At 58.9% G+C, this 16376-nt stretch overlaps 4 protein-coding genes across 4 annotated transcripts; 3 read left to right on the top strand and 1 right to left on the bottom strand.

Moving 5' to 3' along the window:
- Window positions 1–2081: 2081 nt before the first annotated feature.
- Window positions 2082–4017, top strand: HRG_04344 (glycosyl hydrolase family 76 protein; the record flags this gene model as incomplete). The annotated part of the gene is made up of 3 exons (XM_044862815.1): window positions 2082–2175; window positions 2231–2335; window positions 2390–4017. The coding sequence occupies 3 exons, from the start codon at window positions 2082–2084 to the stop codon at window positions 4015–4017; spliced, it is 1827 nt and encodes a 608-aa protein (XP_044721429.1).
- Window positions 4018–5937: 1920 nt separating this feature from the next.
- HRG_04343 (type I phosphodiesterase / nucleotide pyrophosphatase domain-containing protein) lies at window positions 5938–8238 on the top strand (the record flags this gene model as incomplete). Its single annotated transcript, XM_044862814.1, has 2 exons — window positions 5938–7762; window positions 7814–8238. 2 exons carry the CDS (start codon window positions 5938–5940, stop codon window positions 8236–8238), a joined length of 2250 nt encoding a protein of 749 aa, XP_044721428.1.
- Window positions 8239–9232: 994 nt separating this feature from the next.
- HRG_04342 (zinc finger, c3HC4 type (RING finger) domain-containing protein) lies at window positions 9233–13397 on the top strand (the record flags this gene model as incomplete). The annotated part of the gene is made up of 6 exons (XM_044862813.1): window positions 9233–9437; window positions 9504–9566; window positions 9969–10274; window positions 10456–11273; window positions 11334–11816; window positions 11874–13397. The coding sequence occupies 6 exons, from the start codon at window positions 9233–9235 to the stop codon at window positions 13395–13397; spliced, it is 3399 nt and encodes a 1132-aa protein (XP_044721427.1).
- Window positions 13398–14085: 688 nt separating this feature from the next.
- HRG_04341 (subunit 17 of mediator complex domain-containing protein) lies at window positions 14086–16162 on the bottom strand (the record flags this gene model as incomplete). The annotated part of the gene is made up of 3 exons (XM_044862812.1): window positions 14086–15356; window positions 15415–15800; window positions 15879–16162. The coding sequence occupies 3 exons, from the start codon at window positions 16160–16162 to the stop codon at window positions 14086–14088; spliced, it is 1941 nt and encodes a 646-aa protein (XP_044721426.1).
- Between the last annotated feature and the right edge of the window lie 214 nt (window positions 16163–16376).

The following is a 16376-nucleotide window of genomic DNA, read 5'->3' as shown; positions in this document are numbered from 1 at the left end:
GAAGTGGCTATGCGAATACGTGGCTGGTTGCTCTGAAATGATATGCACAACGGAAGAGAATATGGGTAGCCTGTGCTCTGAGAGCTTATTCAACGGAGAATGCCACTTGTCCAGGAACTAAGAAGTAAAGATGCTTGGGACTGACGTCTGGCATCTGATGGCCGCGAAACGCGCTTGGCCTTCGATACTCCGTAGCGAACGGCTCGTTGCAGGATGGTTTCAGACAAAGGCCGCCAGCAGACGTCGACGTCGAGTCATGGCACCGGCGATGTTCAGTCAGTGATGGCTGGTTGGCGACGGGCAGGGGTCCTTGGAAATTGTCGGTACCATGTAAACTCGCGGCCTCCGAGCTATTTTAGGTCGCGGCGACTTGTGATGCAAGGAAGATGGCAAAATTCGAGTCTTTGATCAACTTGCTCACAAACGAAAGGAAGAGGGCCCGTTTTTTGTGCTTTGTGCCAGCACCCCGGGCCGCCGCGTGCGCTTATGTATTGGCTGCAAATTGTCTAGGCCCTTTGCCCGTCGCAAGCAGCAAGGCCTAATAAAGGACAAGCGAAAACGCACACTGTACCGAACTCGTGTACGCACACTGTGCCTGGCATCCAAAGACAGCATCGTGCATCTGGGTGTCGTCAGCCAAGGCCTGGATGAGCGAACGAGGGGTTCTCCACGATCAGCGCTGATCCATGTCCAGCATCGGCCCCCGCTGCTGATGATGTGAAGTACTGTAGATAGAATGCTTGGATGGTCGCAAGGACTATACGTACAGCGAATTGATGTCTCTTGAAAATAGCATCGTTGGTTCGGATATAGACTGTGAACCGGGTGTGCACATATGCGAACTACTATCTACAGGGGCCACGACTTGTCTGCCTCTTTGTTCCATCTGCTCGCGTCTGCTGTGCAGTCTAAAAGAGGCACTACAGACGTGCTAGCCCAAGCTGCCGCCGACTCACTTTATTACTCTACTTCGTATGCCTACCAATGTGGGCTCGTATTCTCTCCCAAAGAGGAAAAGGCGCAGCGGCACACCACGTCATCGTACCTGGACCCATTCTGCAGGTGGGCATGCGGTGCGGTTGCTTCTGGCTGCCGCGATTGCAACTGGGCCGCGCAGCCTCCAGCATACCAACCTAGGTAGGTAGTACCGACGAGCAGAACAATGAGAGGCGTCTTGGAGGCCAGAGCCAGTTTGTCTGGGTACAGCCTTGTATTTCGGCAGTGCTAATGGAAAAATAATTCTCGAACATGGCACATATGGTAACGTGCCGACGCGCTAACAATAAGCCTCCAGGTTCCCGCTAGTTATTCTCCGGGCTCATCAACTATCTGCACTGACAAGGCCTCCTCGGCGGAGACGGCGACTGCTCGTAAGTGTCTGGTAAAGTACTTGGACCACCTGCCCACCAGCGCGTGCCAGGCAAACAAGACGTTTTTATACTTTTGATTTCGTTAAATGGGCCCTGAAATACACTCAAACGTGTTATGCAGTATATGTACACATTCTCGCCCTCACCCGGCGGTGCAGCGTTATTGTTGTGTTCGTAGCCTGCCTTGCTCGTTTTCGGCTTCCCGTGACAAGGCCATGACGATGCATCGAGACGGGGAAAGAGTTTCCATGTCCATACCTTCCTTGCCTACTTTGTACTTCGTACAAGCCTACAAAGTAGGTGCAGTCATGCATGCCGCGACCCGTGTCCAACCTTCCGGATGCGCTTGCTCTCTCTCTTTCCTGGCCGCCGCCATCCAAAAGTCCGGCCATGGCCCAAAGTTTATCAAGATCCAGCACAACTTGATCGTCCTGGGCCGTACATACGTGTACAGTATAGCTTCAGCTCTCACGTCCCCACCTATACGCGTGCAAGCTGTTCACCCCGGTATTGCCTCTGCACTCCCACCTTATCACTGTCTACTCGCGCTCGCCTCTTCGTCTTTGAGCCTCATTCCCATTTACTTCCATCTTCTGTCTGTCCTCTGTCTGGCCTCTCTCTGCCCGCCATATCTCATCGCAGAATCCCCCCCCTGCTGCTCATGGGTCTCCGATTTGCTCCTGGTTTCTGAGCGCTCGCACTCCCCTCGCTATGCTTTGGACCCCTCGAGCCCTTGGCCGGCTGGCGGCGGCGGCCCTGCTACTGACCAGCGGCTCGGCCTATGACCTAAATCCCAACTCGACTGGTACGCTCCGCCGATTCCACTCCCACGTGAGCTTGTCCGCCGACCAGAGTCACAGATTCCATAAAATCCATTGCCAAGAACATGGCCGAAGACCTGCTCACCTTTTATGATGGCGACAAGCCGGGCGGCACGCCGGGCCTCTTGCCTCAGCCTTACTACTGTACGTGCCACGTCTACACTCATGCCTACCTCCCCGTCTGACCAGGCCATCTAGGGTGGGAGGCCGGCGCCATGCTGGGCGCTCTCATCGACTACTGGTATTATACCAACGACGACTCTTACAATGAGCTCATCACCGACGGCCTTCTATTCCAGGTCGGAGAAAACGCCGACTACATGCCCAGAAACCAGACCCTCACCGAAGGCAACGATGACCAGGGCTTCTGGGGCCTCGCCGTCATGTCCGCCGCCGAGAACAAGTTCCCCGACCCGCCCGCCGACAAGCCGCAATGGCTCGGTTTGGCCCAGGCTGTCTTCAACACCCAGGCCGCGCGATGGGACGAGGCCGACTGCGGCGGCGGCCTGCGGTGGCAAATCTTCCACTGGAACAAGGGCTTCGACTACAAAAACTCAATCTCCCAGGCCTGCTTCTTCGCCCTGGGTGCCCGGCTCGCCCTCTACACGGGCAACCACTCATACGCCGAATGGGCCGACAGGACGTGGGACTGGATGGTCAACGTCAAGTTCATCGACGAGTACTGGCGCGTCTTTGACGGAGCGCACATTGGAAATAACTGCACCAGAATCGTCCCCTTCCAATTCTCCTACAACGCCGGCGGCTTCCTGCTCGGCGCCGCGGCCATGTACAATTTTACCGAAGACGTCAAGTGGAAGAACCGCCTTGACAAGCTGCTGGGAGGCAGCAAGGTCTTCTTCACCGGCCCCGAAAAGAACATAATGACCGAAGTCGCCTGCGAGCCCGTCGACCGCTGCAACCTGGATCAACAGTCCTTCAAGGCGTACCTCAGCCGCTGGCTCGCCGCCGTCACCCAGTGGGCACCACATACCTACGACGTCATCATGCCCTACCTCCGCGCCTCGGCCGTGGCCGCCGCCAAGCAGTGCGTCGGAGGCCCCAACGGCCGCATGTGCGGCCTCAAGTGGAACCAGGACAAATACGACGGCTCGACGGGCGTCGGGCAGCAGATGGCCGCCATGGAGGTGGCGCTATCCTGCATGGTCAAGCAGCGGGCCCCCCCGCTGACAGGGAAAACGGGCGGCACGAGCAAGGGCAGCCCCGGCGCTGGCGGCGACGACATCGGACGTCAACATCCCCCGGGCCCCGTCTACAAGCCCCTCACCGCCGGCGACAGGGTCGGTGCCGTCATCATCACCATTCTCGCCATTGCCGGCGTGTTTGCGGGCATGTTATGGATCTTCCTCGACGAGTCATCCGACAAGGGACCTCTGGATCAGTGCAAGGGCTTCTACGGCTGGGCGGCCGACTCTGCTGCCGCCCTGGCCACTGCTGGCGGAGCCGTCGCCGTCTTGCACCGGGGCAAGGGCGGCAGCCAGGTCTACAACGAGAAGAATAAAGCCGTGGTGAGCTCCGTGAGCGAGCGAGGGCTTCGCTCGAACCCGGACTTTAACCAGGCAACCGAGGAGGCGCCAGTCAAGCTTGGCCACGTCCGCAACCGGACCAGTGGCCAGCACTCGAATCGCCGCCTGTCGAGCATGCCCATCGGCTGGCCGCATAACCCGTCGCTTCGTCCCGGTTCCGGCATCGAGTCCAGCCGGAGTCAAGCGGTGGCTCCACGGGATGGGGACGGAGCGAGGCTCTCGGGTAGCGAGGCGGTGCAATCGACTGCTTCAGCATCATCGGTGTCGATACGGGAGCAATGACGGAGGAGTAGATATCTCCATCCTTCTCATAAATGCTTGAAAGTTTTGTTTATACCGGGGGCGCAAGCTATAAAGCATCGCGACGGAGGGGTATTCTTCTCGGTATGGTGATGACCGGCGTTGGGGATGGGATTGGCGCAACGGGGGGCCTTGTGTTACTGCTCATCTTAAGCGGCTTGGCCATGGCGGACACGGGCGGATTCCGGGTCATTGTTTGTTGGATGGGTACGCAGGATAGCTCTGCGGCTTGGCGTCGCGATGCGCTGTTGGTGTACAGGTGCGCCTCGTCATGGAGGATGAATATGTACACATGAATCAACATCTCGCCTTTCCTTCTTTTCACCTCTCGCCCCTTTCCTTGCCCCACGTTGTCGCGTTCGCGCGAGTTTACAGAGTGGGGAGAAGCCAGGGAGTGACGCAGTTGCCCCGGCGGCGGCGGCTCTGTAGACGAAGTCGAAACTGATGGTGCAACCTATGCCGAGGAGGCAGGCGGGCTCGAAGGGGTAGAGTTGTTGATGCCGAGACAAACAGTGGATGAAAAGGTATGGGCATCGTAGGGAGAATGGGAACAGGCAAGCGAATTCTGCGAAATCAGGGAATGCCGTGTCGGAGTGCGGATGTCTCTGGTGGACTAGCCGGGAGTTTGTGGGGCCGTGAAGCCGTGCGGGACTCGGTGCTACGGCGCCGCGACTGAAGACGCCCTGTTTGAAGACGATATTGGTGAAGTGCGTGACTGCTAAAACTCGAGCGGCACAGGGGCGCCCCCACAGGCAGCGCGAGGCGAGTAAGGAAACGCGGCAACCCCGCCGCTACAACGTGTCTGCGGACTCGGAAGTAGTTCATCAACCTTTGGCGCTGGTCGGCCCGTCGGCCGAGGAGTTTGTGACGGTCGAAGAAGGAAGGTCGTGGCAGAGAGGCTGCAGTTTGCCATGGACGAGATTTGCAGGGCACCTGTCGCCATGGTCACAGACACGCAAACGCCCTGGTGCCGTTCTCTTGTCCACAGTGACGGGCGCGCCGCGGTCCATGCAAGGTAGGTGACTCGCTGGCGAACGGTCTCGCCTCGCCGACTGACCCAGACGCCTGCGCGCTTTACATGGCCAAGAACAGGGGCAATGCGCCCGTCGTCCTGCGAGCGTCGTCCTGCGAGCCGTCGACGCCCGGGTGTGCGAGCTCGTGGCCTCACCGGCACCGATGACGATTTCATTTGTGGACATTTTGGCGCGCGCGCGCAGGCCTTCCTGCTCTGCCAGAGGATGCGATGCGCCTCTCTGACAGGGACATGGGCGCGCGCGCGCGTAGGCCGAGCGCACTGGCGTCCGGGCCGTTGAGGGTGCGGGATTAACATTCACACTGGTGAGTGCGTGTCCGATGTCGCGGCTCTGACATGGTGTCCCGAAGAGGTGTTGTCGCATTCCAAGATTCTGTTCCTGGAGCGAGTCAGCCGGAGAGGGCGCCAAGCTTGGCGATGCATGCAACAGAAGTTGCCATTTCAGGCTCTGGAGCAAGTCGTTTTGGCAAAGACAGGAAGAAGAGATGACCTTGTTCTCTGCTCATGAATGTGCCAATAATGTATTTTTATCCGTAGACTGATATTAATTGATACTCGCTATCCACGCCTGGACACGGCTTTTCGTTAGCGAAATGATATTAGCCCGGCAGATGTCTCAGCAGTACCTGGCCTTGGTGGTGCAGCGGTGGGTCCTTGGGGCGACTTTCTGACCGACCCCCTGCCAAAGTACTGTAACCCCTAACTTACACGTCCCCTTCCCTGAGAATCTCAATCTCCAATATCAAACACGCCTGGCCATCGCCAGTCATGCATCACGCCTGCTGCCAGGCACAAGCAGAAACGTCCCATCAATCGACGCAAGCAAGCCCCAACGGCCCATAGAGCCTCAATCGAGGCCCCGTGGCAGCATGTCTCCCAACATACTCGATTCCAGCGCGCCCGACCGCGACAACCGGTCGCTGCTCTCGCCCATCACCTACGACGACGACGCCTCGTCCCTCCACAGCCGAAGCGACCAAGACACAGACAGTGAGGATGACCAGCTGCAGCAGAGGGCGCGCAACAGCCGCGAGCTACGCGCCCACGACCGCATCGTGCTCATGCAAGAAGAGGAGATGGACAGGCTGGTGACGAGCTCGAGGCGGGAGCACCGCCGCGGCTCGGGCCTGGCGGTTCCCAATCCCTTCAAGATGTTTGGCCGCAACAACAGTCTGACCAACCTATCGGCTGCCGGCAGCTCAACCGAGGATCTCGCCGTTGAAAAGCGGAAAGCCCGCCGTGCGAGGCGCAAGCAGAAAAGGCATCGGTTGACGCGCGATGCTCGTCACGGCGAGGATGGAGAGCTCATGTACGAGATGGAAGAGGGCGGCATGAAGGACGGCAGCTCAACGGGCGACACTACCCCTCGCGAGGACAGCGACGAGGTCGACCGCCGCCGCCTTGGCCTGGTGGCCAGTGCAAAGGCGCAGCGCGGACGCGGCGGTCGGCGGTCCATCTTTATCCATCTACTCATCGCCACCGGTTTCTCCATACTCGTCCTCTTCGCCTGGAAACTCTCCAAGAACCAAAAGGGTACCAGTCATGCGCAACGCCTGGTCAGCAATGGAACCGCCCTCTTTGCGCCAACGACCATCATCATCAGCCTCGACGGCTTCCGAGCCGACTTTCTGCAGCGAGGCCTCACGCCGACGCTCAACGCCCTCATCAAGCAAGGCATATCGCCTAAGTACATGCTTCCGTCTTTTCCCTCCGTCACGTTCCCGAACCACTACACCTTGGCGACGGGCCTGTACCCCGAGAGCCACGGCGTCGTCGGGAACACGTTCTGGGACCCGCAGCTGCAAGCCGAGTTCTACTATACGGACCCTAAGCGCAGCCTGGGCCCCAAATGGTGGGGCGGCGAGCCCTTTTGGGTGACGGCAGAGCGACAGGGCATCCGAACGGCCGTCCACATGTGGCCCGGCAGCGAGGCTCATATTCTTCGCGTTGAGCCGAGCTTTGTGGACAAGTACAACGGCAAGGAGAAGCTTCCGAACAAGGCTGCCCGGATCCTGGAGCTTCTCGACATGCCGGGAAAAGAGGATGGGCTGGTGGACCTCGAGCTGACGCGCCCGCAGTTGATTGCGGCCTATGTCCCCAACGTCGACGCCGATGGGCACAAGTTTGGGCCCAACACGACCGAGATTCGGTCCACCATTCAAGAAGTGGACGACATGTTGGACCAGCTCTGCCAGGGACTGGATCAGCGCAATTTGACCGACATTGTCAACATCATCATCGTGTCTGACCACGGGATGGCGACGACTGATACCTCGCGGTTGATCCAGCTCGAGGACCTGGTCAACACGTCCAAGATTGAACACACGGATGGCTGGCCGCTGTATGGTCTCCGTCCCAAGCATGACCGGGACCTGCAAGAGATGTACAAGGAAGTTAAGGAAAAATCCAGGTCGAACCCAAACTTTGACGTGTACCTGCGTGACGTGGATATGCCTGAGAGATACCACTTCTCCAACAACGACCGCATCGCACCGCTATGGATCGTTCCAAAGACGGGCTGGGCCATTGTCAAGCTGGATGAGTTTGACGTGGAGCAAGGCAAGAAGAAGGGTCTCGTATACCATCCACGGGGGCTGCACGGGTATGACCACGAGCATCCCTTGATGCGGGCCATCTTTGTCGCTCGCGGTCCAGCATTCCCCCACCCAGCCAACAGCCGAGTTGATCCCTTTCGTGAGTCAATCCATCAACTCTCGGTCACAGTTCATGGCTAATCCGCGGTAGAAAATATCGAGGTCTATAATATCTTGGCTGATTCGGTTGGGATGGAACCCAAACCCAATAACGGGACGCTCCGTCTACCGTTGAAGCCCGCCGGCACGCACAGGCCCGAGGACAGGCCGACAGAGCCTGCCGATCCCCCGCCGTCGCCAACGCCCCAGCCGTCGGATCAGCCGCAACGCCCAGTCCTAAACGAGGGTCCGGAGGAGCCCGATCGGCCTACCCTGCCACCGCGTCCGTCCCAAAGTGCCGAGTCCAACATGGCGTCAGACAGTAAGGGAAACGGCACAAGCAACGCCGAGGAAGAAAAGGACAGCGGGGACTCCGGGTCACTCAAAGACCAGGCGCAAGGGGCGCTGGATTGGGTGGCAGAAAGCGTGAGTCGCATCTGGGACAAGATTCGAGGTGGCAACGCTGCGCGGGAATGAGCGAGTGCATGTTTGAAGGCGCGATGATTGCCATGGTAGATGAATCTTGGGGCTTTTCTTGTTGGCGGCGTTTTGGATTCCGGGGTTTCTCAAGAGGCGGATTAGGGTCGACTTGTATGGCGTCTATCTATTTGTACGTTGTGTTGATATACCGCAAGAGGTCGGAAAATTCGGGCAGCCTTAGCTTTTGCTGGCCGAGACAAGCTCATGTGCCTTTTCTCCGCCGTGTCGTCACCACCCACTCTGGATATGTCTTGAACATGTTTGTATTTGTGTGGGTGAAAGGGTGAAAGGGTGAAAGAATAAGGCTGTCGGTGTTCAATGTGGCTCGGAAATGGTGGCACGGTCAGCCCAGCAGGCAGCCGTCCAGTGACGGCGCAGGGTGACGAAATATGCATGCAAGACTGCATGAAGACCCCAAGTTCGGCAGCTGCGTGCTCGGTGAGGCTGATGAGGTAAGCGAGATACTTGTCTTGGTCACCGACACGTGTACCTCTACGCCGACCCCAGGCCGCAAAGGTACCTTTTTCGCTTCGGTCGCAGGGTTTGGCGGCTGTCCACCGGCCACCTCACTGTCCTAGCGCTGGGGTCGCCTAAACTCTTATTCCGTACTGTATTTTAGGCACGTACCTAGTTCTAATACTTTGGGATACTTTGGGTCATTTTTGACGCGTCGCGAGTTGGATTCGACTTTAGCCAGTCGGCCCCAACTAACGACGACTGCCTGTCGCACAAGGCAACCGTCAATCATCCCCTCTCTTTTGCTTTTGCTTGCTCGCCCAAGGGCCCATCTTTTCCGCCTCGTTCGCTCGCTCAGACAACAGGCCGACGTCAGACGAAAGCCCAAGCGCCCGTTTCCCCTACGAGCTTCGCCGTTGCCTCACCATCTCAACGAACCTTGTTGACCTCAGCCAAACAGTCGGAATAGACAGGGTCGGGGACGAATGCGCGCGCCCTGGCCGCCTGTCGCCAGGCTGAAGCTCGATCGCGGCTGATGGCAGAACCCCTGGACCATGATGCGCTGGCCGACGAGTTGGTCGTCCAGGAAGTCATTCTCGACTCCCTCCAGGGCGAACACTTCGATGGGGCCGAACAGGAGCGCCAGGAGGCGAGGCGCGAGATTGCCAGGTTGAGGGCCCTTCTCAGCCAGCCGCCGGGACCTGCTCAAACCCCCAACAGGGACTCGAGCTGCGATGGAGGTCAGTATCCTCCCTCGCTCTCCTCTGTTCAGCCTCCGGAATTCGGCGCTGACTCGGTGAGGATAGACGGCCGTGACGATGCCCAAGCCCAGAGCCGCCATTCTCTGCCCACCTCGACAACCCCAACAGGTAAGCTCTGCTTTTCCCTCGCCCAACCTCGCCTGTCTGTGCTTCCCCGTCCATCGCCACTTCGTTTTCCCTTTCGCTGCATTCTGTTCTTTACCCCTCCTCTTTCCCCTTTCTGAACTCCAACCGCATCATCTACCCAGTGGAATCATCCTAGTTGCTATTCAGCATCTAAGCTCTGACGACCACCTGCTTAGTCTGTGTGCATCTTTCAACCCCTTTGCCGCCATATTGGCGCCTGCCAGGTCAAAGAACACCTCACTCGTCATTGTGGCGCATTTCACTTTAGCAAAGCTTTGCCGCACTCAAACACCGCACAACCCATTCCTTGGCATGACATTTTGGGCTCCTTGATTTCCTCTCGATTCCGCCCTTGCGCCTTGTTTCATCCCGCCTTGCTGACAGCTGCCCCTCCAGCGCGACTATCCGCCAGCGTGGAACCAGCCAGTTCGCGCCATAGCTCGGCGGCATTTTCGACTCCTCGCACGCCCAGGATGGACAATGACATCTGGAGAAGCCCAGGTGCCCGCTCTCTGCCGAGTCGCAAGCGTGAGTGTGAATCGCCGCTCCTGAGCATCGCTAGAGGAACGGCCAAGGCTCGACGTATCACCCCGACGCCTCAAAGTAATGGATTCGCCACACCGCAAGACAGCTCCAGCAGTGTCATAGACATTATCGACCTTACTGGGCACGCCAACTCCATCCCCCCTCGTAAGCAATGTCAAGCACTAACCAGTGGCCAGGGATGACGTCGATTACGATGCGACATGCATCGCTCAACATATCAAAGAAGAGAAGAGACACGAGCAGGAGATGAGAGACAGGAGTCTGGCTCAGCAGCTTTGGAGCCAAGGAGATCCTGCTCCAGTCGTCTCGTCTACTCCGGCTCCAGGTTCGGGCCACTCAGACGCCTTTTCAAAGATAATGGCTTCGCAAATGCCCAACTCGCATGGGCAATTCGTTAAGCGCGAAGGCCCAGCTTCTCGCCCGCCACAGGCACTACCCATGCCTGGCGCATATGATGCCCGCTGGGATGAGCCTTACGGGCCCAACTTGTACAACTCTATGCCGTCGACGGCGTTTAGTGGCCCGGGTCAGAGCCCTTTTACGACGACTCCACAGGCATTTCCTCACAAGCCACTGCCGTCCAGTACAAGCTTCAGCCCAGGTGCTCTGAATCAGTCACCTGGTGTCAACGGGCTTCCTTTTTCGTACGGGAGCCCCTTTGCGCATCCCTATCAAGCAGGACGGCCGCTAGCAGTCGGTTTCGCACCGGCTTCGAGCATGTATGCCCCCCCCAGGACTCCAGCCTTACCGAGCTCCGGCAGCGTGAGCCTGCTTGATGCCATCGACAAAACCAGCATGCTCGACTATGCCAACCAGCTCGACGCTGAAGGAAATCCCTTTGCCGACAGGTTGTCCAGCTTTCTTGACCACGCGTACCATGATCCCAATGTGAGCGAAAAGGAGTTGGACGAGCTGCTGCAAAACATTCGCCCGGACATGGACATCCCGGATAAGCATCGGGACGGGACGCCGGCAGGACTTAAGCAGTCACTCTACCACCACCAGGAACTCGCCTTGTCTTGGATGAAGAAAATGGAGGAGGGTAGCAACAAAGGCGGCATCTTGGCCGACGACATGGGTCTCGGCAAGACGATATCCACCCTGGCTCTCATGTTGGCAAGACCTGCCGTAGGGCGACCCAAGGTAAGTCGGGGATGTCGGGGGGGCACCGTGAACGAGCTTGGTTCCGCTGACACCAAGTAGACAAACTTGATTATCGGGCCGCTCTCGCTAGTACGCCAGTGGGAAGAAGAGATTTCGAAGAAGACTAAGCTCTCGCATCGCATGTCCGTCTTCGTATATCACAACACCAAGGCGACGACGGATGACTTGCTCAGATACGACGTTGTCCTAACGACGTACGGCACAATCGCTCAAGAACTAAAGCGGCTGGAGAAGTTCATGGAGGACAACGCCGATCGGAACATTGACTTCAACGACAGGGCCAACGCCCTCAAATTTCCCTTGCTGCACCCGACCAAAGCTGTCTTTCACAGAGTCGTGCTCGACGAGGCACAGTGCATTAAGAACAGGAAGACCAAGACGGCGAAAGCCTGCCACGCGCTCAAATCCACATATCGGTGGTGCCTCACTGGTACCCCGATGATGAATGGGGTCCTCGAACTCTTCTCTCTTGTTCAGTTCCTCCACATCAAGCCTTACTGCGTGTGGGAGAATTTTCGACAGGTAAGTCCAGGACGACTTGGTATATGCTTGATTGAATAACATACTAACGGCCCGCAGGCGTTTGGCATCCTTTGCGGTCTCAAGGGCGATGCAAAGAGCGTCGCCATGAGCAGGCTTCGAGCTCTTCTCAAGGCTATCATGCTGCGAAGAAAGAAAGACTCGCAGCTAAATGGGAAACCCATTCTCAATCTTCCTTCGAAAGACGAAAGCATAGTGTACGCTAAGCTTTCTCCCGACGAGAGGGGTTTCTACAAGCAGCTTGAGCAGAAGTCCCAGGTTCTATTCAGCAAGTACCTACGCGAAGGCTCTATCGGCAAGAATTATTCCAACATTCTCGTTCTCCTCCTCCGCATGCGGCAGGCTTGCTGTCATCCGCACCTCAACCTGGACGTGGACGATGCCACCCAGTTTGGCAAAGAGAAAGTGGACGAGAAAATGGTGCAACTGATCAAGGGGCTCAGCAAGGCCACTGTGGAAAGGATCAAGGCGATTGAGGCTTTTGAATGCCCGATATGTTTCGACGCTGTCCAGTCTCCATCGTTCTTTATCCCATGTGGCCACGACAGCTGCAAGGATTGTGTCACGCGCTTAGTCGACAACGCTGCGGCCGCCAACCTGCAGGCTGGAGATGAAAGCGACAAGGCTAAGTGCCCTGTGTGTCGTGGCACTTTTGATGGCAAGAAGTGCTTCACGTACGAAGCGTTTCGGAGCGTTCACATGCCCGAAACTGTGGTCAAGCAATCAGAGCCTGGCGTCGAGGACTCATCCAGCGACGACGATTCCGAGTCGGAGTCTGAGGTTGACACGGAGGAGGTTAACGCCAAGGGGAACTTGCGAGGTTTCGTCGTGGAGGATGACGACTCGGACCACGTGGACCACGCCATGTCGCAAGCCAACAAAGCTGAAAAGACTCCCAAGAAGAACAAAAAGGGCAAGAAAAAGCCGGCCGACGTCAAGCCATCCATGCTGAAGAGCTTGCGGCTGGAGGCAATCAAGAATCGGGAGGCGTACAAGCGATATATGCGCTACCTGCGAAAGACGTGGATGCCAGCGGCCAAAGTCACCGAGTGCATGAACCTTCTCAAGAAGATTCAAGAAACAGGAGAGAAGACCATTGTCTTTTCTCAGTGGACCCTACTTCTGGATTTACTACAGGTGGCCATGTGGCATGACAAGTTCAAGGACAAGCCGGAGCGGTACGACGGCAGCATGTCGGGCGAGGATCGTGCCCGGGCTGCCAGAGACTTCCGGGACAGGGACAACGTCAAGGTCATGCTGGTGTCTCTCCGAGCCGGGAATGCGGGCTTGAACCTCACGTCTGCCAACAATGTCATCATCATGGACCCTTTTTGGAATCCATACATCGAGATGCAGGCTGTGGACCGTGCGTACCGTATCGGCCAGAAACTGGAGGTGAAAGTCTACCGCATCCTCACCGAGGAGACGGTCGAGGACCGCATCATCGCGCTGCAGGAGCGCAAAAAGGCGATTGTTGAGGCGGCACTGGACGAGACCGAGAGCATGAAGATTGGTCGCCTGAATGTCAACGAACTCAAGTTCCTTTTCAACACGAGGGACTAGCGTGGAAACGCACGGCGCCTTAGTTACCCCAGTTGCTGCGAAGGTCTCTTCTCCTTGCTCTGTCTTTGCTATCGGGCTTGGGGATCATGCATATGTCCCACGACGAAGGCACGAGAAAGCGGCGGAGGGCGATTTTCCCCCAGTATACATGGCATATGGCAGGGAGCCGAGTGGACGTCCATGGGTCTGATGAGAATGTGGCTTTAGACGAACGTATGTACGCGTCGCGAGCAGCACAACGAAGAGAGGCTTGGGTTTCTAGAGACTAGACGTCTATAGAGCTAGATGTGCACAGCATCAATCCATCGCCGCATGCATGTCCTTTCGATATCCGCGTGACCAGCTTGCCCAGTTGGGGGGATGGGGAGTGGTGTCGTGACTGGCACGTCGGTATCTCGAGTGCGGAGACAAGTCGCACATATGGGCCAAGATACGATCAAGCCGGCGCGAATGATTGTTATGTACATGGTCAAGTGCATGGGTATATATATATACATGTACATCTCTAAACCTCGCGGGCAGATTCTGCTTCCCTACCAAGACGACTCACCCGTCACGGGGCATGGCGGCCGTGCTTGCGAAAGTAGTCGTCCAACGAGCGCCCGGCCTCGAGCCACCTGCACATGCAGAGCAGCTCGACGGCCGTGGCGGCGCGATCGCGGCGGCCAAAGACCAAGAGGTCGTCGCGCTACGAAGACGACTTGGCGACGACCTCGGTGACGATGTCGGCGATGGGCCTGCGCTCGCTGCTGCTGCTGTCATTGATGTCGTCGTCGCCTCCTGACGAGGCCCACTGCCACCTGCGCTGGTGGGGCGCGCGGTCGACGGCGACGGTGCTGGTGAGCACGAGGGCGGTCTTGGGGCCCTGCTGCTGGACGGAAAAGTGTATGTCGAGCGTTTCCGAGTCGGCGTCGCGGATCGAGGTGCCGACGACGCTCTGGGTCCAGCGCTCGCTGCCGGGCGCCTTGCCGCCGGCGAGGTCGGCGAGGAAGTGCCTCGTCAGGGTGCGCGCGACCGTGGTGTTGAGGTAGTCGGACAAGCCCCTGAGGTCCGGGTAGCCGTCCGGGTACGGGGCGCTCAGGCCCTGGAGCAGCGACGGCGCCGGCGGGAGGGCGACGTGGTAAAAGGTGGCCGTCACGGGGAAGAGGATGGTGCGGCCGCGGATAGTGAGTGACGCGCCGGGGAGCATGTCGAAGTCAACGGTGAACTCGAGGGGCTGCAGCATGTTGCGGACCAGCGTCTGCGCGGCGGACGGCTGGTTGGGCGCCCCCGCAGCGGCGGCGCCGGGCTCCGGCGCGAACAGCACCTGCGGCGTGCGCAGGGTAAACGCGGACGCGAAGCCGGCGGCCCGGAGCGCCTGGACAAGGCTGCCGATGTGCCGCGTGCAGGCGCGGATGCTGAGCAGGGACGTCATGCGCGCGATGATGGGGCGGAGCAGCGCGTACGTCTGCTGGCCGCGGGAGCGCGGCACGTGGGGCGGTATCGGTCTCGTCCTCATGAGCTCGTTGTAGCGGTGCGCGTAGCTCAGCAGGATGTGCAGGCTTGCCGAGATGGCCTCGGCCGTGCTGTTTTCGGGAAGCGCGTCGTCGTCGGCCGAGGGGCACGAGGCGAGGGGCAGCAGCTCGACGGTGATTGTGGACGCCGGGTCGACCTTGCACGTCAGGCGCGAGCCTTCGAGGCGGACGTCATAGGCGGCGAGCGTGCGTGCCTCGCGCGTCAGCTCGTGCCAGAGCTCCTGCGAGAAGATGGTGTTGCGCGCCTCGAGGACGCGCGATTCCAGCGATGGGTCACCGCCGGAGCGCCGCCGGGGCACCGAGCGGCCGACGACTTGGCCGTGCCTCTGGTACGTCACGACGAGGCCCTCGGAGATGCCGCCCAGCCGGCCCAGGTCAAGCTCGACCGAGCCGTCCTCGCCTCTCCTCATGGGCGCCAGCCCGTTGTTCTTGAACTCTGCTGAAGCTGTTTCCTTGTCAGAGGCGAACGATGCGGCGTGGGGAGCGGGTACGAGTGAACAGACCTTCGGAGAAGCCAAACCTCACGCCCAGGGTATGTCTTTCGTGAGGCACCCTGCATGTAGACCAACCAGCCTTCTTGACGGCCATGACGTCCTCCCAGTATCTGCTCTCAATCCCGACCTCCCTTTCCAGCAGCGAGCTGGCATCCTCAGCGGCGTCTCGCGTCCTGTTGATCTCGAGGAGGGTCCAGCCGATGGCGACCTCGCCAAGAGCCTTGGTCTTGGCCTCGTTCGTGTTAGGCTCGTCCAGCTTGTCGGCGCCAAGGGTGCCGATGCCGACCATGTCGCGGAGCTGCTGCGACAGGGTCAGGCCGGCCGTGGTGGGATTCTGCTTGGAGAGGAGGAGGGAGAGGGAGTCGAGGGTGAGCATGGCCGTGTTGCCCGCGATGCTGCGAAGAGCAAGCAGTCAGCCTCGGTGTACTGCACTATCAAAACGGCCATGGGTGAGCGGAAAGGGACACACGCACTCGACATTCTTGAGAACCTCGATGCGGGCGGCAGCCGGGTCCTTGGCAGCAGCGTCGTCGTCGTCTGCCGCATCAACCATGTCGACATCTTCCAGCTCGACGGTGGCGCTATTGGAGTCCTCGCCCGCCTTGATCTCCTCTCGCAGCTTTGTCTCCGTCACGCCTCGAAAGCCGCCGGGCTGCGCATTGACGCGGGCGATAAAGTCGGCCAGATTCTTGGGCTCTTTGCCGGCGACAGGGAAGGGCCTCAGCGACAGGGGCGGGCCGTCGTCGTTGGAGGCCATGGTGGTAGATCGCGCCGGGGGTCGACTGCGATGCGCGCCAGCAGCTTCATGTGGGAGGGAGGGACGAGGCGTGCGCGCTGGGCGCCAGCAGTGCAGAGCAACGGCTTCAAAGCGCGATTCCAGGCCAAGCACAAAATGCGAGGGACTGTAGAGGAGAGCTTGCGCACAGCCTCGCGGGGGCCGGCCAATAATGGCCCGTGGGAGTGTGGCGCTC

The sequence above is a fragment of the Hirsutella rhossiliensis genome, assembly GCF_020360975.1.
Source record: "Hirsutella rhossiliensis strain HR02 chromosome Unknown scaffold00004, whole genome shotgun sequence".
NCBI lineage: Eukaryota > Fungi > Ascomycota > Sordariomycetes > Hypocreales > Ophiocordycipitaceae > Hirsutella > Hirsutella rhossiliensis.
Note: the sequence above shows the minus strand (reverse complement) of the source record. Positions and strands in the feature narration are given on the sequence as shown.